At 41.3% G+C, this 26,986-nt stretch overlaps 1 protein-coding gene across 1 annotated transcript in view; it reads left to right on the forward strand.

Moving 5' to 3' along the window:
• Positions 1-25,723, forward strand: part of LOC140479348 (testicular spindle-associated protein SHCBP1L-like) — a 68,272-nt gene extending 42,549 nt beyond the window's left edge. Inside the window, exons 9-11 of the mRNA XM_072573257.1 lie at positions 11,364-11,614; positions 17,805-17,927; positions 25,478-25,723. Of these exons, the coding sequence (XP_072429358.1) occupies positions 11,364-11,614; positions 17,805-17,927; positions 25,478-25,723 (620 nt within the window). The remainder of the gene's footprint in view (positions 1-11,363; positions 11,615-17,804; positions 17,928-25,477) is intronic.
• Positions 25,724-26,986: the final 1,263 nt, after the last annotated feature.

A 26,986-nucleotide genomic window follows, 5' to 3' on the forward strand; every position in this document is an offset into this window, starting at 1 on the left:
TGAATCTGGTGAAATTGCACCTGTTTGAGAAATGAGTATCCTCTTTTGACCTTTCAAAGAGGAAAGAAATTGTGATGTCCAAGCTCATCTCTTGACAAGCAACTAACTCCTTTGACTGCAGATGTCAAAGATCTTTGAACCATGGTGGCAATGATTGCAGCCAAAGTGTTTCACTTTGAAGTGGATAAAACTGTGAATAAAATCAATGTGCAGGGATTTCTTCTTCTATATTTTTGGGGTGTGGACTTGGCTGCCTAAATCAATGTTTATTGCCCATTTCTAGTTGCCCTTGGGAAGGTGGTGGAAATCTGCCTTCTTGAATCGCATCAGTTTTTTGGTGCAGATAGACTCTCAATGCTTTTCGGGAGGGAGTTCCAAGATTTTAATCCAGTGATAATTAAGGAGTGGCAATATATTTGCAAGGCAAAAGTGAGGACTACAGATGCTGGAAACCAGAGTAGAGATCAGAGTGGTGCTGGAAAAGCACAGCAGGTCAGGCAGCAACCGAGGAGCAGGAAAATCGATGTTTCGGGCAAAAAATCTTCATCTGGAATGTAGGCAGGGAGCCTCCAGGCTGGAGAGATAAATGGAGCAGGGTGTGGGGCTGGGGAGAATGTAGCAAAGAGTACAATAGGTGAATGGGAGTCGGGATGGAGGTGATCGGCCAGAGGGGAGGGTGGAGCAGATAGGTGGGAAGGGAAATTGGCAAGTAGGACAGGTCATGAGGATGGTGCTGAGCTGGAAGGTTGGAACTGGGGTAAGGTAGGGGGAGAGGAAATGAGGAAACTGGTGAAGTCCACATTGATGCCCTCGAGTTGAAGTGTTCCGAGGTGGAAGATTAGGCGCTATTCCTCCAGGTGTCGAGTGGTGAGAGAGTGGCAGTGGAGGAGGCCCAGGACCTGCATGTCCTCGGCAGAGTGGGAGGGGGAGTTGAAATGTTGGGCCACGGGGAGGTGGGGTTGATTGGTGCGGGTGTCCCGGAGTTGTTCCCTGAAGCGCTCTGCGAGAAGGCATCCAGTCTCCCCAATGTAGAGGAGACTGCATCGGGAGCAATGGAGACAATAAATGACATTGGTGGATGTGCAGGTGAAACTTTGATGGATGTGGAAGTTTCCATTGGGGCCTTGGATGGAGGTGAGGGAGGAGGTGTGGGCGCAGATTTTGCAATTCCTGCAGTGGCAGGGCAGGGTGCCAGGACGGGAGGGTGGATTGTTGGGGGACATGGACCTGACCAGGTAGTCACAGAGGGAACGGTCTTTGCGGAAAGCGGAAGGGAGTGGGGAGGGAAATATATCTCTGGTGGTGGGGTCCGTTTGGAGGTGGCAGAAATGTCGGCAGATGATGCGGTTAATGTGAAGGTTACTAGGGTGGAAAGTGAGGACCAGGGGAGTTCTGTCCTTGTTACGGTTGGAGGGGTGGGGTTTGAGGGCTGAGGTGCGGGATGTGGATGAGATGTGTTGGAGGGCATCTTCAACCACGTGGGAAGGGAAATTGTGATCTCTAAAGAAGGACGCCATCTGGTGTGTTCTATGGTGGAACTGGTCCTACTGGGAGCAGATATGGCAGAGGTAGAGGAATTAGGAATATGGGATGGCATTTTTGCAGGAGGTAGGGTGGGAAGAGGTGTAATCCAAGTAGCTGTGAGAGTCAGTGTGACACCTCCCCCCACCCCATTTATTTCTCCACCCTGGAGGCTCCCTGCCTCCATTCCTGATGAAGGGCTTTTGCCCAAAACATCGATTTTCCTGCTCCTCGGATGCTGCCTGACCTGCTGTGCTTTTCCAGCACCACTTTGATCTCTACTAATATATTTGCAAGTCAGATGAGTGGCTTGGAAGGGAACTTGCTGGATATATCTATCGCCCCTTTCCTTCTAGATGGTGGTATTTGTGGATTTGGCAGGTACTGTCTAAGAAGTCTTGGTGAATTTCCACAGTGCATCTTGTACATGATGAGTGTTGCTGCTCCTGAACATTGATAGTGGAGGGAGTGTATATTAATAGATATAGTACCAATCAAGTGGTCAGCTTTGTCTTAAATGTTGTCAAACTTCTTGAGTATTGTTGGAGCTGCATTCTAGGCAAGTGAGGAATTCCTAGCCACTGACCAGCTTTTGTAGCCAATTTAGTTTCTGGTCAATGGTAACTGCCAAAGCATTGATAGTAGGGCACTGATGGTAGTGCCATTGAATGTCCAGAGGCAATGGTTAGATTCTCTCTTATTAGAGATGGCCTTTGCCTGGCACTTGAGTAGTGCACATGTTACTTGCTACTTATCAGCCAAACTCTGGTTATTGTGGAGCAAGTGCTGCTGGATGGAACTATTCATGACCCTTTCCATCACCCATCATTCTATTGATAGATGAGGGCAGACCAACTTGGCAGTAATTGGATGGGTTGGATTTGTCCTGCCTTTTCAGTAAAGGACATTCCTGCTCAATTTTCTGCACTATGGAGTAGATAACATTTTTGGAGCTGTACTATAACAACTTGGCTTGGGATCCATTTGGAGAAGATGTCTTCACTACTATTACCAGAATGTTGTCAGTATTCAGTGCCTCAAGACTTTTCTTGATATCAAATGGAATGGATTGAATTGGTATAAGACTGGCATCTGCAAAGCTGGGGATCTTTAGAGGAGTCCATTCTGGATCATAAACTCGGCAATTCTGGCTGAAGGGTATTGCAAATGCTTCAGCCTTCTCTTTTGTGCTAATATGCTGGATTCTTCAATAATTGAAGATGGAGAAGTTTATGGACCTTTCTGTCCTAGTGAATTGTTTAATTGTCCAGCACCATTCAAAACAGGATGTGGCAGGTGTGTAGAGCTGACCTGTTGTTGTAGAATCACCTCATCCTGTCACTTGATGCATGTGCTTATTGGCAGACAAATAATCTTGTTTTGTAACTTCACCATGTATCCCTGATGCTATTCCTGGCATGCTATTCTGCACTCTTCATCAAACCAAGGTTGATCCCCTGGCATGGTGGTGGTGGTAGAGGACTTTGCTGGTTACGGGTTACAGGTTGTGTTGCAGTACAACTCTGATGCCACCGTTGGCCCACAGGGCTTCATAGGTATCCAGTCATGAAATCTATTTGAAGTCTATCTCATTTAGCACAGTGATGGTGCCATACAACACAATGGAGGGTATGCTGAATGTGAAGACAGGACAATCGGACTTTATTCCTAATTGAACAAATTAAATTGCCATGGTAGGATTCAAACCCAGATCCTTAGAACATTACTTGGGTCTCTGGATTGCTAGTCCAGCAAAGATCTAGGAATAGATGTGCAGGTGTCAATAATGCAAAATGGTAGAATGCTTCAAAGAACTGTATACAGTGTCCAGCAGGTCATCTGTGACAAAAGGACAATTTGAAGACATTGCCAAAGTCAGTGTGTTATACAGTGGTATTTCAACCTTGGAATGTAGTGAGGTAGGTGTTAAGGCACAGATACAAAATTACAATGACTTGATTGACTACAGCACAGAACAAGTGAATAAGCACAATAGTCCAATAAATAAGTATTGCCTGACAATGCTCGCAAAGCTACAATATCATGATGCACTAAACGTTCTGAATTATGTTCTAATTGAACTAGCATCATTGTACTAATTCTTTCAGAGAAGCTGTTTGGCAACAATTGAACCGATGCCATTTGCAAAGGCTAAGATAAAAAAACTGGAAATTCTGTATCTGGGTGAACATCTTGATTGGAGTGATGAAGTTAAGGTTCTGGTTACTCTAGACAGTAATGTTGACACTGCTGCAATCCTACTGTGTGACCAGCTAACAGATTTCCAGAAGAGGAATCAAGAGAATGGCATCCATTGATGAGACTGCAGTAATCAAGGCAAAAGTCAAGACAGGTTCTATTCAAACGTTCAGTGAATTTGTGAACTGTGCTGTAAAAGTTAACCAGTTTTGAGAAATATTCATTTTTCTTAACTTCTGTGCAACATTTCAGACATTAAGTTCTGACTGGTAGTGTCGATTTAGTCTAATTAACTCAATTAAATCTAAACTCAGAAATTCATTAGAAATAGATCACATGGACAACTTAAGTCGCACATTTCATCTGAACAAAATATCAATCTGGATCCTTATAAAATCGTTAAGACACCAAATAAAAATAGGTGTGAAAACTAGCCATGAAGGAGTGAATAAATTATCAGATTCACCTTTTGGTAGTGTATTATGCTTAGTGTATGTAGCACCACTGCTAAACAGGTCACTGGACTTCAGAGCTGAGCAAACAATTTTGTGTACTTTAGCAGGTAGAATATATGTAACTGTGAAATAATACAAATATACACTTTTAATTGTTAACAATCACATTGTGTAAAAAGTTACCTTATGAAATATATCACTCAGACCTATTCCACACACCAGCATAAAAATTAGATGGAACATTGGATGGAAGGCTCAAAACGAGGTGCTTTGGGACTCCTCTCAATCTGCTGCAGATTCTCATCCTCAGAAGATTTCTGTTGATCACCCATTTCGACTACATCTGTGACAATCTCACCATCATTATTTTCAGTTGAGTAGGGCAGAACATACTACAACGGAGCAACTCTTTCTAGGTTATACAGCAATGTTCTGCTGGAGCAGTCCAAGCAGCAATACCTCATCTTCCAGAATACAATGGTCTGAACCAATATGGCCCTGTGGAAATGTTGGCATCATGTATCTTTATTCTGTATCACTTTGAGTGTATCATAAAGATGCCATCAGTCGTGTTTGGCAGAGTTAGTCCTTGCTTTTTTGCAGCCATCCTTGGAAAGAGGTCTGCAGTCTGCGTGCAGCAATAACTGGCAGCAGTGGTCAGAAACAAGTTGAACATTAATAGAGTGAAAGTCTTTTCTGATGATAAATTGGGAAGCTTGGTGAATTAAGCTTGGATCCACTGATTCAGTTATACCACACACCTGGAATCAAGTTGCACCTCATTGGCAAGCCACACATTTTCCAAGAACAAAAACTGTAAATCATGTTTACAAGTAATCTTGACCATTGCATTGTTTATACTTCCTGATGAAGGGCTTTTGCCCGAAACTTCAATTTTCCTGATCCTCAGATGCTGCCTGACCTGCTGTGCTTTTCCAGCACCACTCTAGCCTACCCTCTGTATCATGTCAGCGAAGCACTTGCAAGCAGTATGGTGCAGTCAATAGTGCCCTGCACCTGGAAAAAGCCCGCAGTGATGGATGGGATGTGTCTGGAATGCCTGCCTCTCCTTATCACCAGGGAAGAATATGAACAAGTATGATCTAGAGAAAATGGCTTGAGAATTCATTTTTGAATTAAGGATTAGGAGATGCTGGTGACATAAAATTCAAGGCAGCTGTAACCTTGATGGGTATCAAGATCGAATGCTTACCTAGTACTTCTGAGCGAAGTCCCGTTCCAGCAGCTAACAGTTCATTGAGGATGGTCTGGAATATCTTTTAGTCTGCACTGTATTTGTGAGAGTGGTAGAAAATGACAGCAAGGTCTGTAGATGTGGAGACTGATCATTTTTCTCTGCTTCCTTATTAGATGTTAACCTGCTGCTTCTCTCTTTGGAGACTATACAGCAGCTGTTGGAGGTTGCTGTTCTCACTGGCCTTGCTAAAGAAGTAGTAATTGCTGACTTGCTCTAGTGTATTCACCTGTAAACTAAGGCCAAAATGAGCCAGTGATCTGTGGGAAATGTCACAGAGAGAATGCATAGTGTGCCACAGATGCTAGGGATATAAGTCAATACCATGCCTTGATTAGGTGCTCTGAGGTATGTAACTTTATCCAGATGTATTTTACAGACCCAAAAGTCTCATGCTTCATTGACGGGGTGAAGTCTAGCAGTAAGCCGCTGTGATAGCCAACCCTTCCAAAAAAACCACACTTGAGCATTTCAGACCTTAATCTTGCATACTTAGTTAAATGTGTGAATATGGCAGCTCCAAAATGATGTTTTCCAGTTTTAGCTCTGAATTGCGATTCAGAAATGCAGAGATCTTTGACACTTTTATGTTAGCAGCTGTCAAAATTTAATTAGCTAAATTTAATGGAGGCATTTAGTGCAAAAAATGTAACGGTTAGGCTTAGAGTCACACTCACAGAGATGTACAGCATGGAAATAGACCCTTCAGTCCAACTCTTTCATGCCGACCAGATATCCTAAACTAATTTAGCCCCACTTGCAGCATTTAGCCCATATCCCTCTAAACCCTTCCTAATCATATACCCAGCCAGATGCCTTTTAAATATTGTGATTGTACCAGCCTCCATCACTTCCTCTGGCAGCTTATTCCATACACACACCCCCTCTCTATATGAAGAATTTGACCCTTAGGGCCCTTTTAAATCTTTCCCCACTCACCCTAAACCTATGTCGTCTAGTTCTGGATTCCCCTCACCCCTGGGAAAAGACCTTGTTTATTTGCTCTATCCATGCCCCTCATGATTTTATAAACTTCTACAAGGTCACCCCTCAGCCTCCAACACTGCAGGGAAAACAGCCCCAGCGTATTCAGTCTCTCCCTATAGCTCAAACCCTCCAACCCTGGCAACATGCTTATAAATCTTTTCTGAACCCTTCTAAGTTTCACAACATCCTTCCGATAGGAGGGAGACCAGAATTGCACACATTATTCCAAAAGTGGCCTAACCAACGTCTTAAGATTACTTAAGACCATAATTTGCAATGTCCATCCTTGGAATCTGAATGAAATGATTTGCAATGAAGTGCAATTTAATCCCACATGTGTGGCATTACTGAATCAATGTATGTATTAATAATAAAATTGCCCCTAGTGGGGTCTCAAATGCAAACACTTTTATTCTGCCCCAGAAGAAAAAGTAACTTACACTCCTTATGGTTGAATTTGGATTGTTAATTCATTTATTTTGTTCTAATGACTACATACGTTTAGTCAAAAGTCACACAACACCAGGCTACAGTCCAACAGGTTTACTTCGAAGTACTAGCTTTTGGACTCCTGCTCCTTCGTCAGGTAGCTATGGTGCAGAACCAAAAGACACAGAATTTATAGCAAAAGATGATAGCATCATGCAACTGAAACGATATATTGAACAAATGTAGATTGCTGTTTAAGTACTTCATATTTTAGAATGGGTTCCAGTTTTTGGTTCGTTAATATATGAATCCTAGACCTTTTAAGTCACATTCTTGAGAAAACTTAAGGTTTTATAAAAAAAGGTGACATCTCAGCTCAGACAATGCATTAAAAGTGTGAGGTTAGAGTCTGTCTGTTTCCCAATCTTGAGTCACACTTGATCTGTTTCCAAAGTAGGAATTTATAAAATGTAACGTGGATCGACTGCCTGGAGTTTGCATGCTTTTTGACCAAAATAGGTGTGTGTGTGTGAGAGAGAGGCCGGGGATGGGGCACGGTGCTTATTTGTGTGTGTACGCTTGGTAGAGTGTGACGGAGTATAAGCCTGTGGAGGCTGTGTGCATGGGTGTGAATGTGGGGGCTGTATGTGTGTGTCCGAGAGAGAGTTTGTGTCTGAAAGAAGGTCTTTATGAGTGTGATTATGTAAGAGTATGTGTTTATGTGTGTGTGTGTGTATGAGAGAGAGTGTAGGGTCATCTGTCGTGTGACATGAACCCAAGGTCCTGGTTGAGGCCATCCTCATGGGTACCGCACTTGGCTATCAGCCTCTGCTCAGCTATTCTGTATTATTGCATATCCCGAAGTCCGCCTTGGAGGATGGTCACCCAAAGATCCGAGGACGAATGTCCCTGACCGCTGATGTGTTCACCGACTAGAAGGGAACATCCCTGGCTGGAAATTGTTACATGATGTCCATTCATTCTTTGTAGCATCTGCTTGGTCTCACCAATGTACCATGCCTCGGGGCATTCTTACCTACAACATATGAGGTATACAACATTGAGTCACGAGTACCTGCTGCGCTCATAGACATGCTGTCTCTCATACACACATATACACACCCCAGACACTCTCACCCTCTCACAAGTAAATTCTGTGTCTTATGATCCTGCTCCACAGCTACCTGAAGAAGGAGCAGGGTTCCGAAAGCTAGTACTTCCAAATAAATCTGTTGGCCTGTAACCTGGTGTCGTGTGATTTTTAACTTTGCCCACCCCAGTCCAACATTGGCACCTCTACATCATACGTGCATTTAAATAAAGAGCCATATATTTACTCTTTTCACCATTTTTGACCCTATTTGCTGCTGTTTTATGTTTTTCCATTGAATGCCTTTCTTTCCTACTCTGGGTGTCACAATTAAAGTAATTCTGCAGTGCTGCAGTATCATTTTGCTTTGCAAGCCTATAGATCCCTCTCCTGAATCTGCCTTCCCCAATAAAAATCATATAAAATCTAGTTATTCATCAGGACACTAAGCTCAACAGATAACTTGATTATTAAGCTATTGTCCAGTAAACAACAGTACCTGATTGCTCTGATGGACACTTGATGCCACATGAGTAGTATTAATGACTCACTTGCTCTTTGGGAAATCCAGCCATTGCCTTGGACTTCTCTCTGTGCCTGACTGGCTGTTTGGCTGTGACTTTAATCGACTGGCCAGTCTAATGTACTTTGTGTCTGAGACCTCTATTGTGCAGTAATAGGTTGCTGACTGAAATATGCATATATATTTCCAGATCATCTCTGGAATAATGCACAGATAAAAAGCTTGAGTGCCACATTACCTTAAACGCTACAGTGATTTGGTGCCGATCACTGATCATTAGCATCACCCCTTTCCCCAGCATACTACACAGCTCCACTACCACCTCACTGAGAAGACAAAGTCATGTAGACATTGGGTTCATGTACTTTGATGAAGATGACCCTTTTACAGGATACCCCTTGGATGTCCTTGGGTAGTACCTTCTGGAAACATCAGGCTGCTCTCTTACTTCCACGTGCCCTCCCATTCATGTCCATTGCTTCCTCAGGACACTGGAACACCTGTGGCTGCTTCACAACCCTCCTTATAGCTGCAATCCAATTTCTAGCTAATATCCTCCTCAGTCAAATGTCTGAAAACGTTGGCTGCCATAGCCAGATGAAGCCTACACTCTGATGAGTCTCTCATCAATCTTGTTATGCCTGCAGTGAACTGAAAGATACCTGGCCCCACCCCTTTTATTACCTTAAAACTTGATAGCATCAACTTTTGAAAGCATGACTTCACAAAACAGCTACTATTTCCCTCCACAGCTCTATTGCTACTAAATTCTTGCTCATTTGAGTAGATGAGCGTTTGAACCTCTGTGCATCTATGGGGCTTCAATAAAATCAGACAAAGAGTAGAAAAATACCTGAAAATTGGCACTTTGTTGACAGTAATTACCTGACCACCACCAATCTGTCAATCTTTCCCACTGCCCATCTGATAAAATTACTTGATGACAGGCAGATGTTAAGGAGTCCATCTAAAGCAGCTACATGACATTATTCTTTTTAACCCATGCCATTCTTACCATGATGCTGTCTTCTTTTGTCCCTTCTTATGGTCAGTAAAATTCTTCACTTTTACATTATTCATGAATTTCCATGCTTTCCCTGAAAGGCAATCCATGTGCTTATGCTCTAAGTTGTCAACATCAAAAAGCATAGTGGCTCAGTGGTTAGCACTGCTGCCTCACAGTGGCAGGGACCCAGGTTCAATTCCAGCCTCGTGTGACTGTCTCTGTGGAGTTTGCACGTTCTCCCTATGTCTGCATGGGTTTCTTCTGGGTGCTCAGTTTTCCTCCCACTGTCCAAAGATGTGTAGGCCAGGTGAATTGCCCATGGTGTTAGTTGCATTAGTCAGGGAAATGGGTCTGGGTGGGTTACTTTTCGGAGGGCTGGGGTGGACTTGTTGGGCTAAAGGGCCTGTTTCTACACTAGGGGAATCTAATCAAAAGATCATGCAAATACGGCCAGCTTGCTCTCAGTGATTGGTTGATTGGGCATTTGTTGGAGAACAGCATTATAAAGCAGAATGCAGAGCTCTTGTGACACAGTGGTAGCCTTTAATCCCAGAGGCTTAGATTCAAGTCTCAACTGCTCTAGAGTTGTGTAATAATTTACAGGCTGATTGTAAATGCTGCATTCTACTTTTTATATCTTATAATGAGAGAACCCCATCACTCTCTGATCAGAGTTGTTGAGAGGGGAAGGCAGAAAGCTCTGGTAGCTGTAAAAGATAATGACACTTCTCTCCAGACTCTGAAGACAGGAAGACTTGTATGTACACAGGGTTCCTGATTTATATACATCCAACTTACAAATGCTAATGCTTACAAATGCAGTCCTATACCTGGTTTTAATTTTGAAGATCTGACATACATATAAGTTCCTTTAATTACAGTTGGCTGTTTTCCATTGTCCTGCATTGTACTGCAACTTGGCATGCCAACAGACTCCAGAATGGAACCTGTTTGCAAGCCAGGGACTGCCAGCATATGTTTATTTTATGACCGCAGGTTGTCCCAAAATATTTCACAATCAGTAAAGAACATGTGAATTGTAGACACTGACATAATACAAGAAATGTGACATCCATTTGTGTACAAAACCAGCAATATGGTTATTGCAATTAATTAGTGTTTATTGGGGAACAGATATTAGCTAGAACATACATTTCTGTAAAATAGTGCTTCAGCATTTTTAATGTCCATTTAAAAGGGCATATAGATCGTTTTAATGTCTCATGTGAAAGGTAACACCTCCAACAGTTCAGCGCTGCTTCATAGCTGAACTGGAGTGCCAGCCGAGATTTTGCACTTAACTCCCTGAAGTGGGATTTGAACTCATCAATTCTATCTCAGAGATAAGTGTACACCTACCCACAGCCTAAAATACAAAGGTTTTCAGTGATTGCTAGAAGATCCTGAAGCCATCCTGCCCCTGTTGCAGGTCAAATGGTGATTAAAGAAAGAAAACAGATCACACAGAGACCTCTGCACTATTCACTGTGGATTGAGAAGACAGAAACTAGACCAAATGTTGCTGCTGTCAAATATTTCTGTTATACATTCTTACTACTATTGCAATCATGCAGACATAAATATGATATTAAAATCCCAAATGTAACAAAGTAATTAGGTCAGTGGCAGGAGGTTATAGGATGTCTTGAGTGTTCCTAATTTTTAATTATTTAATTTTCCTGTCTCCAAAATGCGTATAGTTGTGTGATTTAGAGAATTTCAAACAATTTCTTAAACTTGTGAAAAATTGTTAGTTGGAAAACTGTGTTCATAGTGATGTCAAAATTGAGATCTTCATAAAAAACAATGTGATTGCTGTTCTAGTCAAAATTGACGTAAATAATTGCAATAATTAAACTTATAAATTCATGATAAAGATTTGTTTTCTGAATTAACAGGGGCTGGAAGTCGTGAAGAAATCGTAATCTTTTCAGATCCCACACAAGACAATTTTGTGGCTTCGAAATCCCAAAATATTAGCTTAGTTCACCTGACTTTAGTACAGCGTGGAACTACTGATGGCATTGTGGTAGTAGAATCTGGACACATGACTCTTGAAGATTGTCTGTTAAGATGTGAAGGCACTGGCATTTGTGTTCTCACAGGAGCAGCCTTAACAATGAAAAACTGTGAACTGACAGGAGCTCAAGTTAGTATAACATAAGTGCAAATTAGAAATCAATCTGTGCATAATTACTGCATCTATCTTCAAAACTATTAACTTGACTTATGCTTTCACTTTAACATGATTTGGAAAATGTCACTGCATGGTACTGTCAACTCCTGTTAAGTACAATCACTGTTAGAATTTCTTTCACCAATTCATTCAATGAACATGACACTGGAAGCCAAAACACGAGTCATCTACCTCTCTGTCCAGAATGGGTTGGATTGAGCAAGCACCAAATAAACAGGTACCAAATAAAACTTTGAAACTGATGTCCACATTTTAAGGGAGAATTCACCTGTCCTCAGTAGAGAAGATAGTAATCATTGAAATTTTGAATTTTCATGAGCAGTGTTCATTTGCTTAAAAGGCCAGACTTGAACTCAGGGTCATCACATACTCTTTTAATTGCACGTCAAAGGAAACAGGTGCCATGGGAGTATTTTATATATTTGGAGAGTCAATGGCCTAGTGGTATTTTTGCTAGACTGTTAATCTAGAGACCTAGGTAATCTTGGGGACCCTGGTTCGAATCCTGCCACCGTAGTTGGTGAGTTGTTTGAGCTCAGTAAAATCTGAAAGTAAGAGTCTAATGATGACCATGAATTCGTTGTCAATTGCTGGAAAAATCTATCTGGTTCACTAATGTCCTTTGGGGAAGGAATCTGCCATCCTTGGCTGGTCTGGCCTACATGTGACTCCAGACACAGCAGAGTGGTCGACTCTTAACTGCTCTCTGGGCAATTAAGGATGGGCAATAAACGCTGGCTTGGCCAGCAAAGCCCTCATCCCATGAATGAATAAAAAAAATTCCTATGTACAAATAGGAGTAAGGTTCCATCATAACACAAACATGAAGAACATCACATAAGGAATATTGCTCTCCTGTGAATGGCAACAAGACTTCTCAGGATTCTGTCGGAATCTGCGGGTATTCATAACATATGGAGAGGTATTGATTTCAAAATTGGGTTGAATCCATATTTATCCCAGACTGAAACATAACAGTAAAAGAGAATAGTTACAAATATGACAAATATGGTTGTTTAATGAAATACTATTGTCAGGTAGAGAACACCAGAAATAAACAATAGGGTAAAACAGAAAACAAAATGGTGACGTTTTACCAGAATTTGATTTTTAATGCTTTCTTGTGTAATGTCAAGGATTAAAGTATTCCTAAATTCCCTTTCAAGTCAATGATTAGTGACTCCTTGTCAGCACAACTCACCCTCCTTTTTGGAGAGAACTTTTCCACTCGTCTGCTCAAATATACAAGTGGGAACATCTGTTAGTAACCCTTGCACCATACAAAACATATTTTCTGTAATGGCTTTGATGGTGGAAATATTTTTGTTGTATTTTATATTGATAGTTTGTGTGTGCAATTATATCACTTTGTCCAATGATGGCTAGCATCCTAATGACATAGGTGGTGATGGACTCTCAGGGGAATGTAGCGTGAATAGCCAAGTTTCTGGTATCGAGAATGGCCGTAATGTTATGAGGGGTACATCAGGTTCCAAGCGGTTGATTGTGATAGTGGACTCTCGAGTCAGAGGCACAGACGTTTCTGTGGTCAACAGTATGAAATCAAAATGGTGTGTTGCCTCCCTGGTGTCAGGATCAAGGATGCCTCGGACAGAGTGCAGAATAATCTCAAAGGGGTGTGGGTCCAGCATGAGTTCATTGCACACTTTGGAACTTACAATATTGAAAGGAAAAAGGATGAGATTCTGAAGGGACAATACAGGAAGTTGGGTAGGAATTTAAGGAAGTCCCTGAGGGTAGTAATATCTGGATTACTCACAGTGCTATGAGCTAATAAGGATAGGGTTAGGAGGATAGAGCAGATGAATGAAGAACTGGTGCAGGGGAGAAGGGTTCATATTTTTGGATCACTGGAATCTCGTCTGGAGTAGAAGTGACCTGTGTAAGAAGAACGGATTGCACCTGAATTGGAAGGGGACTAATATTCTGGCACGAAGATTTGCTGGAGCTCGGGAGGATTTAAATTAGTAAGGTGTGTGTATGTGTGTGTGGTGGGGGTGGAGGGTGGCTTAGGGGAAGGAGGACCCAGGGCGATAGTGAGAAAAGACATCAGTCTGAGACTGATACGGGTGAGAAAGGGAGCGAGTCAAACAGTCAGGGCAGGCAGGAACAGAGAACAAGGAAAATCAAACAGCATTTATTTCAATGCAAGAGGCCTAACAGGGAAGGCAGATGAACTCAGGGCATGATAGGATCAAGGGACTGGGATATCCAAAGCAGTTACAGAGACATGGGTCAAGGATGAACAGGACTTACAGCCTTATGTTCCAGGATACAAATGCTATAGGAAGGATAGAAAGGGGGGCAAGAGAGGAGGGGGAGTGGTGTTTTTGCTAAGGGATAACGTTATGACTGTACTTAGGGAGGATATTTCTGGGAATACATTCTGGGAAGTTATTTGGGTGAAACTGAGAAATAAGAAAGGGATGATTACCTTATTGGGATTGTACTATAGACGCCCCCAGTAGTCAGCGGGAAATTGAAAATCAAATTTATAAAGAGATCGCAGTTGTCTATAGGAGTAATAGAGTGATAGTGGAAGGGGATTTTAACTTTCCAAACATGGACTGGTACTGCCACAGTGTTAAGGGTTTAGATGGAGAAGAATTTGTTAAATGTGTATAAGAACATTTTCTGATTCAGTAGTGGATGTACCTACTAGAGAAGGTGCAAAACTTGACCTACTTTTGGGAAATAGGGCAGGACAAGTGACTGTCAGTGGGAGAGCACTCTGGGGCCAGTGACCATAATTCAATTAGCTTGAAAATAGTGAAGGAAAAGGATAGACCGGATCTAAAAGTTAAAGTTCTAAATTGGAAGAAGGCCAATTTTGACGGTAGTAGGCAAGAACTTTCAAAAATTGATTGGGTGCAGATGTTCACAGGTAAAAGGACAGCTGGAAAATGGGAAACCTTCAAAAATGAGCTAACAAGAGTCCAGAGACAATATGTCCCTGTTACAGTGAAAGGCAAAACTAGTAGATGTAGGGAATGCTGGATGACTAGAGAAATTGAGGTTTTCGTCAAGAAAATGGAAGCACATGTCAGGTATAGATAGCAGGAATCTAGTGAATCCTTAATAGAATATAAAGGCAGTAAGAGTATACTTAAGAGCGAAATCAGGAGGGCAAAAAGGGCACATGAGATAGGTTTGGCAAATAAGGTTAAGGACAATACAAAGGGATTTTATAATTACATTAAGGACAAAAGGGTAACTAGGGAGAGAACAGGACCCCTCAAAGATCAGCAAGGCAGACAATGTGTGGAACTGCAGGGGATGGAGGGAATACTAAATGAGTATTTTTCATCAGTGTTTACTGTGGAAAAGAATAAGAAAGATACAGAATCGATGGTGACATCTTGAAACATGTCCATATTATAGAGGTGGTGGTGCTGGATCCCTTGAAAGCCATGAAGGTGGATAAAACCCCAGGAACTGATCACATGTATCCTAGAACTCTCTGGGAAGCTAGGGAAGTGATTGCTGGTCACCTTGCTGAGATATTTGGATTATTGATAGTCACAGGTGAGGTGCTGGAAGACTGGAGGTTGGCTAACGTGTTTAAGAAAGATGGTAAGGACAAGCCAGGGAAATATAGACCGGTGAGCCTGATATCGGTGGTGGGCAAGTTGGAGAGAATCCTGAGGGACAGGACGTACATGTGTTTAGAAAGGCAGGGCCTGATGAGGGATAGTCAACATGGCTTTGAGGGTGGTAAATCATGTCTCACTAACTTGATTGAGTTTTTGAAGTAACAAAGAGGTTTGATGAGGGCAGAGTGGTGGACATGATGTATAAGAACTTCAGTAAGGCGTTCGACAAGGTTCCTCATTGTAGACTGACTAGCAAGGTTAGATCTCATGGAATACAGGGAGAACTAGCCATTTAAATATAGGACTTGCTCGAAGGTAGAAGACAGAGGGTGGTGGAGGGTTGCTTTTCAGACTGGAAGCCTATGACCAGTGGTGTGCCACAAGGGTTGATGCTGGGTTCACTACTTTTCATCATTTTTATAAATGAATTGGATGTGAACATAGGAGGTATAAGTTTGCAGATGACACCAAAATTGGAGGCATGATGGACAGTGAAGAAGGTTACGTCTGAGTACAATGGGATCTTGATCAGGTGAGTCAATAGGACGAGGAGCGGCAGATGGAGTTTAATTTAGATAAATGCAAAGTGCTGCATTTCGGAAAGGCAAATCAGGACAGGACTCATACACTTAATGGTAAGATTCTTGGGAGTGTTGCTAAACTATGAGACCTTGGAGTGCAGGTTCATAGTTCTTTGAAAGCCAGTCTCAGATAGATAGGTTAGTGAAGAAAGCGTTTAGTATGCATTCCTTTATTGGTCAGAGCGTTTACTATAGGAGTTGGAAGGTCATGTTGCAGCTGTACAGAACATTGGTTCAACCACTTTTGGAATAGTGTGTGCAATTCTGGTCTCCCTCCTATGATGTTGCCAGGGTTCGAGGGTTGAGCTTTAGGGAGAGGCTGAATAGGCTGGGGCTGCTTCCCCTGGAGCGTCAGATGCTGAGGGGTGACCTTAGAGATTTATAAAACCATGATGGGCATGGGTAAATAGACAATGTCTTTTCCCAAGGGTCAGGGAGTCCAGAATTAGAGGGCATAGGTTTAGAGTGAGAGGGAATATATTTGAAAAGGATCTCAGGGGCAACTTTTTCACACAAAGGATAGTGCGTGTATGTTGTGAGCTGCCAGAGGAAGTGGTGGAGGCTGGTGCAATTACAACACTTAAAGGCATCTGGATGGGTATTTGAGTAGGAAGGTTTTGGAGGGATATGTGCCAAGTGCCAGCAAATGGGACCAGATTAGGCTCGGCCAGCATTGATGAGTTGGACCAAAGGGTCTGTTTCAATGCTGTATCTCTGTATGATGACCCACTGTATCAAAAGAAAATATCATAAAGCATCTGACATTCATCTTCTGGACATTAGACTGCAGTGCACAGGCAGGGTGGTGACTGCAAATTCTATCTTGACTGCTATTTCCTATTATTCTTTGCTAAAGAGCCCACAAAGAGGCATTGAGGTTAGGGAGGGTGATATTTCTACAATTATTCCTGACATATTAACCTTATGAGAGTAATGTTGTTGTTGTTCATCAATTAGTTTGAGAACCAAGTGAATCAAACACTAAATGCTGGGATCAACAGCCAATCCTTTTAGAGACATCATTCCCAGAGAAACAAAATTTTCCCAGAATATTTGTGGAGGGATGGTACAGATGTACCGTAATGAATCTTATCAGTTCAGCATTGGACTAGAGTACAAGAAATGCTTAGTAGCTTTAAGCTCAATTACCTAATTGGAGGTCAGGCTCTTTTGCAGAAATAGTGCTATAAAGGGATAGGCTTTATTTTACAGAACAAAAGGTGATTAACCTTCTATATAAAATAAAGAAACCCTTGAACAGTTTTCCTTTCTTTTTCTGCATTGAATGCCCATGTTCTTTAGTCATGGTGACCAAAGGTGAAAGCAGTACAGCCCAATATTAATTTTGTCTATTCAAAACAATTGAATTATTAAAAGGTAAACTGCACAGCTAAATTGATGTTATGATTTTTGTATATTAACTTAATTTGAATTAACTAGAAATATGACAAGTGGACTGCATCCTAAGTGTTGAACAGCCAGTGCATAACTTCACGAAGCTAGTTTTCAGTTATCTGCCCGTCAATCCTAGCATTTTAATGGAAATTGACTTTTTCACCATTTTCCACATTTAAAGATTATAAATGATAAGGCAGATTTTTGTATTCCTAACTGGGTGTGAAAATAGTGTTTCAAGTAGGAGAGTTTATTATTCAGCCTCCTGATACATCAAGGTAATTTTAAACTAAAAAGTGAATGCAAAGTCTATCCAGTAACGCAGTTGTTAATCCTAGGCAGCATTCTAACCTCCTTATGTTAGTTCACTTTATTGTCAGTCACCACTTTTCATTTAATACTTCCATGCTGCACAATAATTGTTGAAACTTGGTTGCAATAACAAGTTAACCTAATGAGATTTCACCTGAGATGGTAATTTAATCAAAAATATGCTGCACTATAATTTCATATAATGTTACACGGTCAAACTTGGAGTCTCAATTTTAACAGGGACCAGGAGTTGAGCTATACCCAGGAAGTGTTGCTTGTTTGGAAGGAAATGATATTCACAAATGCAGCAATATTAAAAGTTCCGATGTCCTCAAGAGTATGTTGGGAGGTATCAAACTGAAGGTAAGTGTAAAGTATTGATCAATTCACTTGCATGAAAAAATTTAAGAGAAATTTGAGAGCTGATTAAGTTGGAAAAGAAAGGAAAGCTTATGGGATATTTGCCTTTATGAGCTGAGGGATTGTGTGTGCAGTTCTGGAATTTACGTTATAAGAGGAATGTGATTGCACTGGACAGGATACAGAGGAGATTTACCACAATGTTGCCTAGCTGGAGATACACTTATGAAGAGAGGTTGGATCAGCTCGGGTTGTTTCCCTTCAACCAGTGGGGACTGAGGGGCACATAGAGTCATAGTCATAGAGATGTACAGCACGGAAACAGACCCTTCGCTCCAACCGATCCATGCTGACCAGATATCCCAGCCCAATCTAGTCCACCTGCCAGCATCCGGCCCATTTCCCTCTAAACCCTTCCTTTACATATACCCATCCAAATGCCTTTTAACTGTTGCAATTGTACCAATCTCCACCACTTCCTCTGGCAGTTCATTTCATACACGTACCACCCTCTGTGTGAAAAAGTTGCCCCTTAGGTCTCAGGTGTTTTTGGGCACATGATTGAAATGCATAAAATTATGACAGACACAGATTAGGAGGACAGAAAGGACCACATAACATTTTTGTAGGGATCAATGAACTAAAGGTATAGATTTAAAGTGAGGGGCGCAAGTCTCATATGGGATATGTTAAAAAGCTTTTTTACCCAGAGAGTAGTGGGAATCTGAAACTAACTGCTTGAAAGGGTGGTAGAGACAAAAACCCTAATAACTTTCAAGTAGAAGCATATGGTGAGGTCGTTGCAGGAGAGAGAGAGAAAACCTGCACCGTTACTGCCTTTGCTGTTTGAATTCATGTATTGAATGAGCTGCCAGAGGAAGTGGAGGAGGCCGGTACAATTGCACCATTTAAGAGACATTTGGATGGGTATATGAATAGGAAGGGTTTGGAGGGATACGGGCCAGGTGCTGGCAAGTGGGACTAGATTGGGTTGGGATATCTGGTCGGCATGGACAGGTTGGACTGAAGGGTCTGTTTCCGCGCTGTACGTCTCTATGACTGCAGTATTTAGATGTGCATTTGTGACACCAAAACATACAAGCCTTTGGGCTAAATGCTGGAAAATGGGGTTAGAATAGTTAGGTGCTTGTTTTTTTCAACAGCATAGATTTAATGGGACAAAGGGTCTTTTGCAGTGCTGTAAATCTCTGTGATCTTGTAAGCTGTTTAGTAATGGAAACTTTGAAGTGTTTTCTGTGTAATGCATTCAAATGAGCTTGAGAAAAGTATTTTAAAGCTATTACTTTTACCAGTTATCATAAAAATCCTGTAAATTGAGATAACTGCAGGTGAAGAAAGGCTGTTCTTTCTATTAAATAGTTCACTAAAAGATGACCTATATAAACATGTGGTTTTGAATTATTTCTTAATAATATAGTTTAAATTGATTGTAGAATTTACTTGGTTGATACATAAACCTGATGCAGTTATCGATTTTTCATCCCAAATATACTCCTCTTATCTGCATTCTTCTCCTGCAGATGCTCGCTAATGTTGATTCTTAAAAATCACACAACACCAGGTTATAGTCCAACAGATTTAATTGGAAGCACACTAGCTTTCGGAACACCGCTCCTTCAACAGGTGATAGTGGAGGACACAATTCTAAGGCACAGAATATATAGGAAAAATTTACAGTGTGATGTAACTGAAATTATACATTGAAAAATACCTTGATCGTCTGTTAAGTTTTTCATCTGTTCGAATACCATGATAGTTTCACTTCTTTCATGTGTAAATCACAAAATCTTTTTTTAAAAGTTGCGTTCTCAGGTTAGCTGTGACAATGGGTGATAGCTAGACAATATGTTGAAGGTGTTAGCCCCCTGTGTTCTCTGTCTATGACATGATGTTTAGATTGATTCTCATCTAAAAAGTGAGATAACAGAGTTTTACATGAATTCATGCAGTTTTTGAGCAAAGTACAATGTAACTCTGCAAGTACAAAATCACCCCACAAAATATATGTGTGCGTGTGGGTCTTTGTCTGTCTGTGTGTGTGTGTGTCTGTCAGTCTGGGTTGGGAGTTGTGAGTGTGAGAGAGAGTGTATGTGTGTGTGTTTAGTGAGTGTAGAGTGTCTTAAGTCTGTGAGGGGGTGCATGTGTGAATGTGGGAGTGTGTGTCCGCGTGTCTGGGGTGGGGGTTGTGAGTGTCTGTGTGAGAGAGTGTATATGTGTGTGCATGAGTGTAGAGTGGTCTAAGTCTCTGAGAGGATGCATGTGTGAGTGCCTGTGTGCGTCTGTGTATATGTGTGTCCGTGTGTATTTGTGTATAGGAGTGTCTATATGTGTATGTGTGTGTATGTGCGTGTAGGAGTGTCGGTGTGTGAGTATAGTGCAATATCGTCACCTGCAATGTGACATGAACCCAAAGTCTCTGTTGGATACCAAACTTAGCTATCAGCCCCTGCTCGGCCACGTTTCACTGCTGCATGTCCCGAAGTCCGCCTTGGGGGATGGTCACGCGAAGGTCCAAGGTCGAATGTCCTGGACCACTGAAGTGTTCCCCAACTGGGAGGGAACACTCCTGTCTGTTGATTGTTGTGCGGTGCCCATTCATCCGTTGTCATAGTCTTTGCTCAGTTTCCCCAATGTACCATGCCTCAGGGCATCCTTGCCTGCAATGTTTAAGATAGACAACATTGGCTGAGTCACATAAGTACCTGCCATGTACAAGGTGTCCCCACGTGTAGTGGTGGTGTCTGTGTCCACACTCTGACACGTCTTGCAGCACCTACCGTGACAGGGTTGTATAGAGTTGTCCTGAGAGCCAGGGTACGATGTCCAACTCATCGACAGCCAGTTCTGATGTGTGACAGCAAGGAACCGTAATGACCTCCTCAGGAGAGAGACACGGGCTGCACCCGACAGGGTACCCTTTATTGTTCAGTATTTCCCAGGAGCTAAAAAACCTTCGCCATGTTTTTCGTGACCTGCAACACAATATCAATGAGGATGAGCACCTCGTCAAGACCTTCCCCACACCTCCACTACTTGCCTTTAAACAACCGCCAAACCTCAAGCAAATCATTGTTCATAGCAAGCTGCCCAGCTCTCAGGACAATTCCATTCAACCCTGTCATGGTAGGCGCTGCAAGGCGTGTCAGAGTGTGGATATAGATACCACCATTGCACGTGGGGGCACCTCCCACCTTGTACATGGCAGGTACTCATGCGACTCAGCCAGTGTTGTCTATCTTATATGTTGCAGGCAAGTATGCCCTGAGGCATGGTACATTGGGGAAACTGAGCAATGGCTACGACAACAGATGAATGGGCACCGCACAACAATCAACAGACAGGAGGGTTCCCTCCAAGTTGGGGAACACTTCAGTGGTCCGGGACATTCGATCTTGGATTTTCAGGTGACAATCTTCCAAGGCGGACTTCGGGACAGGCAGCAGCGAAAAGTGGCCGAGCAGAGGCTGATAGCTAAGTTCCGTACCCATAGGGAGGGCCTCAACTGTGACCTTGTGTTCATGTTACATTACAGGTAACCACCATTGTACTATACACGCATAGACACTCCTACACACAGGCACTCCTATACACACAGGCACACATATACACAGACACCCACACTCCCACATTCACACAGGCATCCTCTCAGAGACTTAGACCACTCTACACTCATGCACACACATATACAGTCTCTCACAGACACTCACAACCCCCCACCCCAGACACGCACACACACTCCCACACTCATACATGCACTCCTCACAGACTTAAGACACTCTACACTCACTACACACACGCTCTCTCTCTCACACTCACAACTCCCAACCCAGACAGACAGACACACACACACAGACACAGACAAAGACCCACATGCACACATATATTTTGTGGGGTGATTTTGTACTTGCAGAGTTACATTGTACTTTGCTCAAAAACTGCATGAATTTATGTAAAACTCTGTTATCTTTCTTTTTAGATTAGAATCAATCTAAACATCATGGCATAGACAGAGAACACAGGGGGCTAACACCTTCAACATATTGTCTAGCTATCACCCATTGTTACAGCTAACCTAAGCATGCAACTTTTAAAAAAAGGTTTTGTGATTTACACATGAAAGAAGTGAAACTGTCATGGTATTCAAACAGATGAAAGACTCAACAGGCAATCAAGGTATTTTTCAACGTATAATTTCAGTTACATCATACTGTAAATTTTTCCTATATATTCTGTGCCTTAGAATTGTGTCCTCCACTATCACTTGATGAAGGAGCGGCGTTCCAAAAGCTAGTGTGCTTCCAATTAAACCTGTTGGACTATAGCCTGGTGTTGTGTGATTTTTAACTTTGTACACCCCAGTCCAACACCGGCATCTCCAAATGATGTTGATTGGTCTTTCTACAGTCAACAGTGGCCATTGGAGGGCAGCCTTGCCATGCTCAAATCTGTTCTTAGCTGATACACTCTCAAAGTATTCTACTATTGGTCATAAGGTAGTAATCAAGAGTTGGAGACCTGCTTGATTTTTGTTTCCTCCCTCGTTCATAGGCAGTGAGGTCAAGCATCATGTGCTAATTATTGCCCTAACTAAAATTAACTAACTCAACATAAACTGAATCAAACTGGGACTTTAAGTTATAGATAGTTTAGTGCCTTGGTCATCAGTGGAACTGTAACTTGCATGTAAAATATTCATTCTCTGACTTGAACTTCCCACTAGACCATATAAATTTTGCTGCATATTTTGAAGGAACATTGTGAATTTCACACTCTAATTTCCAACTTAACTTTTACCAAAACCTGTAGTTCTTCATTCCCACGAATTAACTGCATTTAATGTAAATCAGAGAGAAAAGTCATACATGCCAGCTGATCTATGCTGGTATCTATGATCTTTGTAAGCCCCTTTCCTTCCCTCTTTATCTAACTTCCTGAACCTTGTACTTTTTGCAAACTCATGAACTCATCTCTGAGGTTTGCCTCAGCTACTCCTCATTCTACATTCTAGTGCTGGCTTGTCCAACATGTGGCACAGGGACCAGAATCTAGCCTGCCACATGGCTCTACCCAGTTTTACCATAGAAATTTAAATAAGAGCAAATGATGATCTGTGAGGAGCTGCTCCTCAAATGATAGGTTGATTCCCTCCTGCAGTTGGTGTGCCTATTAGCACTATTCTGTGATTGAAGGAGCAGGAAACTGTGCAAAGAGGAGTAGCTTCTTCACCCTCAGGCTTAAAATCCAGAGACAAAATAATCAATCAATCTGTGCAGGATAGGAACCACTCCATGTTTCATGGTGTGGAAACAGTCAGCATCCATGTTTCCAGAGGAAAGGTCAAGGTTGTTGCCTTCTCACACAGGTACCAGCTCTCTAAAGAACTGTAATCAAAGTGGTGAATCATTTTGATTACAGGCCAAGAAGTGTCACTGAATGAGTGAAACAGAATGTATCTGAGAAAGAGAGAGGGAATGGCAAAGAGAGAGCAGGAGAAAGGTGTGTGAAGAAGAGAAACAGAATAAGGGAGGAAGTGAGGGAAAGTGTTCCATGAGAAACAAGGGAAGTTTACATGAGGGAGAGAGACTGCAAGTGAACTAGACAGACATCCTTCCTTCCTCCCCAAAAACTGGTCCACATACTGGACTAGATGAGGAAAGCTTAGGTTGAAAGTAAGTATGCTTCTTACTCCCACTCTTGCAGGAATTCTGCCAAGGCCAACTTGGTGTGTGTTGCAGAGGTGAACACAGGTTCAGTTAAAGAGTCACTATCCTTGAAACATTAACTTTGCTTTTGTTTCAACAGATGCTGCCAGACATGCTACATCACTCCAATGCTGTTTTTGTTTCAGGTGTTAATTAAACCCATTTGTTAAGCTAGACCTTTCCCAGTGACCAGTACTTGTCTGTCTCCCTTTCACGTTACTTCAGAAAAAAGTGGCAATAAAAGTTTAATCACTTGGCTCTTCTTGACAGGTTTTATGTTCACCCTTATTAATCCCTCACTATTTTGAAAAATGAACATTTATTGTTTTGATTTTTGCTCAGTATATTGTTTCCTTCATACTGGAACATTTGATTTGGAATTTATGTTAAATGTGCAAACTTCATTCTTTTTTGAAAGTGACTTATCAGCCCCTTGAATGAGTAAAAAATTGTTGCATTGCCTTACCGAATTTATTATTCTTATTACCTCTTGGTATTATTTCAGTGCTCTTCCATTTTTTATCTTAATAAAAAAAGAGATGAGTGAAATATGTAAAATTCCTCAGGGGTTCAACAGAGTAGGCACTGACAGAATGTTTCCCTTTGCAGTGGAATCAAGAACTATCCATCATAGTCTTATAAATGACTAACATCCTTATTCTGGGACTAAGTTGAGTAGAAATGTCTTTGCTCCATGAGAGAGGGTGTTTATAAGTCTCTAAATTCACAGACCAATGGATTCTCAAATTCTGTGTGTATGCAAGCCAGGGATTTGGGAATAGAGAAGATATGAAGAAGATAGAAGATCAACCATGCTGTTATCCAAGGGTGGAATTAGCTCCAGGAGACCAATAGCCTATTGCTGTTTTTTAAAATTTCTTGTTCTATTTACATAAACTCAAGCTCACCCAAAATCCTAATGTATTAACTTGCACTAAGGTCCTTTAACACTTCAAGTCCCAGTGACAAATGGCTCCTTTTTTGGCAGTACCTGTATTTTTAAAATTCTCTTCCTGTTTTCACATATCTCATGGCTTTCCTATCACTGTTACATCCTCCCGTCTCTGAAATTCTTCTTGTGTAGCTCCAATTTTAATCACTGAAACATTGAAGGCTATCCCTGCAGTGGCAAATCCTAAGATTTAAAATTCCTAAAACATTACCAGGATGCTGCCTGGACTGGAGGGCTTATCTTATGAGGAGAGGTTGAATGAGCTCGGACTTTTGTCATTGGAGAAAAGGAGGAGGGGGGGACCTAATTGAGGCATACAAGATAATGAGGGGCATAGATAGAGTTGATAGCCAGAGACTATTTCCCAGGGCAGAAATGACTAACACGAGGGGTCATAGTTTTAAGCTGGTTGGAGGAAAGTATAGAGGGGATGTCAGAGGCGGGTTCTTTACACAGAGAGTTGTGAGAGCATGGAATACGTTGCCAGCAGCAGTTGTGGAGGCAGGGTCATTGGGGACATTTGAGAGACTCCTGGACATGCATATGGTCACAGAAATTTGAGGGTGCATACATGAGGATCAGTGGTCGGCACAACATCGTGGGCTGAAGGGCCTGTTCAGTGCTGTACTGTTCTATGTTCTATCATCTACCTCTTTGGCCAGGTTTTTGATCATCCGTCCTAATACCTCCTTATGTAACATGGTGGCTACATAAATGAAAACTGTTTTTGAGGTGTGTTCTTAGCAGGTAAGGTTCAGATTAGAACACCGCCTGTATAATGCATTCCTATTTAAATTCTTGAATCAAAGCAAGATTGCAACTGAAGGGAATGTTGACTTATGGCTGATAATTCATTATATGAATATCACCTTTTTTAGGTTCTTCCGCCACCAAAACTGAAACTTCATAACAATTATGTTCATTCCAATAATGGCTATGGTGTTACCATAATCCAGCCTGATGACAGACATTGCCATGAAGTAGATGAGGAGGTACTGGAATGTGCTGCAGGAGGTGACAAGAGAGATGATCTTGTTAAGGCAATGCAGAACATGAGCCTTGAAATGAACAACAACAAGTTCGAAAACAATTCAATGGGAGAAATCGGCGTCATTGTTTGTTAATTACTCTGATGTGGAAAAACATTGCAGAGTTAGAAACTCTGTTTAACATTTGTGTTCAATCAAAAACAGGTATATAATTATCTGTTTAGAGATGTTTGTTTGAATTTTTTTATTCTAATAAAAATACTGATGTTTAAGATAGTACAGTGAGATGGAAATACAGACAATAAATCAAAAATAGCTAAGAAGTTATCTGTATAGTACACTATTTAAACTACCTTCTGTCAATTTGTTGGGTAATAATGGTGGTCTTCATTAATGTGCACTATAGCTGGGCTTCAAACTTATATGAGAATGCAGAAATTTGCTTCCAAAACCGATAGGAATCTACATTTAAACAATGATTAAAAACTTGGAACGTTTAAGTTCATAAATTTTCCACAACCTTGTTGAATTTTCTGTATTTAAGAAAACTACAGAAAATCTAAGCATTTTGTAAGTTTTTGACAAACTAAATGGCATGGAATATTCAAAATTCTCAGTATTATTGATTGCAACTGATTTGAAGAAAAGCAATCGTAAAGTGCCATGAGGAAATTTATCCTAAGAGCGCAAACTAAATTCTGAACATAAAAATGACATTATAAATGAGTCCCTGAAACATACAATAAAAATCTTTGAAGTCTAACATCTGAGTGTACTCATACATATGAAATAATATATTTTCACTTCAATATACAGCTATGTATTTAAAGGTGCAATACAGTATGTGCTTAAGTAAATGATGTACAATTTCACAATCAGATGCATGTCTGCAGATACTACATTATGAGCAGTCAGTACAAGTATGTGGGTGTAAAAACCTGTGCAGAATTGCAAAGTTTGTGCAGATTGACTTAAATTCTATAAGCCTTCAACTTTGAACTAAAAGAAAGGAGGATCAGATTTACTGATTTCAAATCAAATTACATCTGTTTTCAGATGTAAAAGTATGAACCAAGAACATATTGACCACTAGCAAAATGATCCTTGGATTTACAGAATATCATTTATGTTCCATCATTACTGATACACTAAGTAAAAAGTGAGTTGAACTACAAGAAAATGGATACTAAATTAAAGAAAGTGGCATATTTGTCATAGCACTTCTATAGTCTTAACCAATTTATTGGCCACATAATTTCTCTCATTCTCCTTCTTTCTGGTAAAGACAGGCTAATGGTTTCCACCAAATTGGCCAAGTAGTGCAAACACAGCTACACCCAATACCCATCAAATGAGGAGCTATTATTATAATGATACACATACTACATTCTTAAAAAT

Source organism: Chiloscyllium punctatum, chromosome 7 (genome assembly GCF_047496795.1).
Source record: "Chiloscyllium punctatum isolate Juve2018m chromosome 7, sChiPun1.3, whole genome shotgun sequence".
Classification (NCBI taxonomy): domain Eukaryota; kingdom Metazoa; phylum Chordata; class Chondrichthyes; order Orectolobiformes; family Hemiscylliidae; genus Chiloscyllium; species Chiloscyllium punctatum.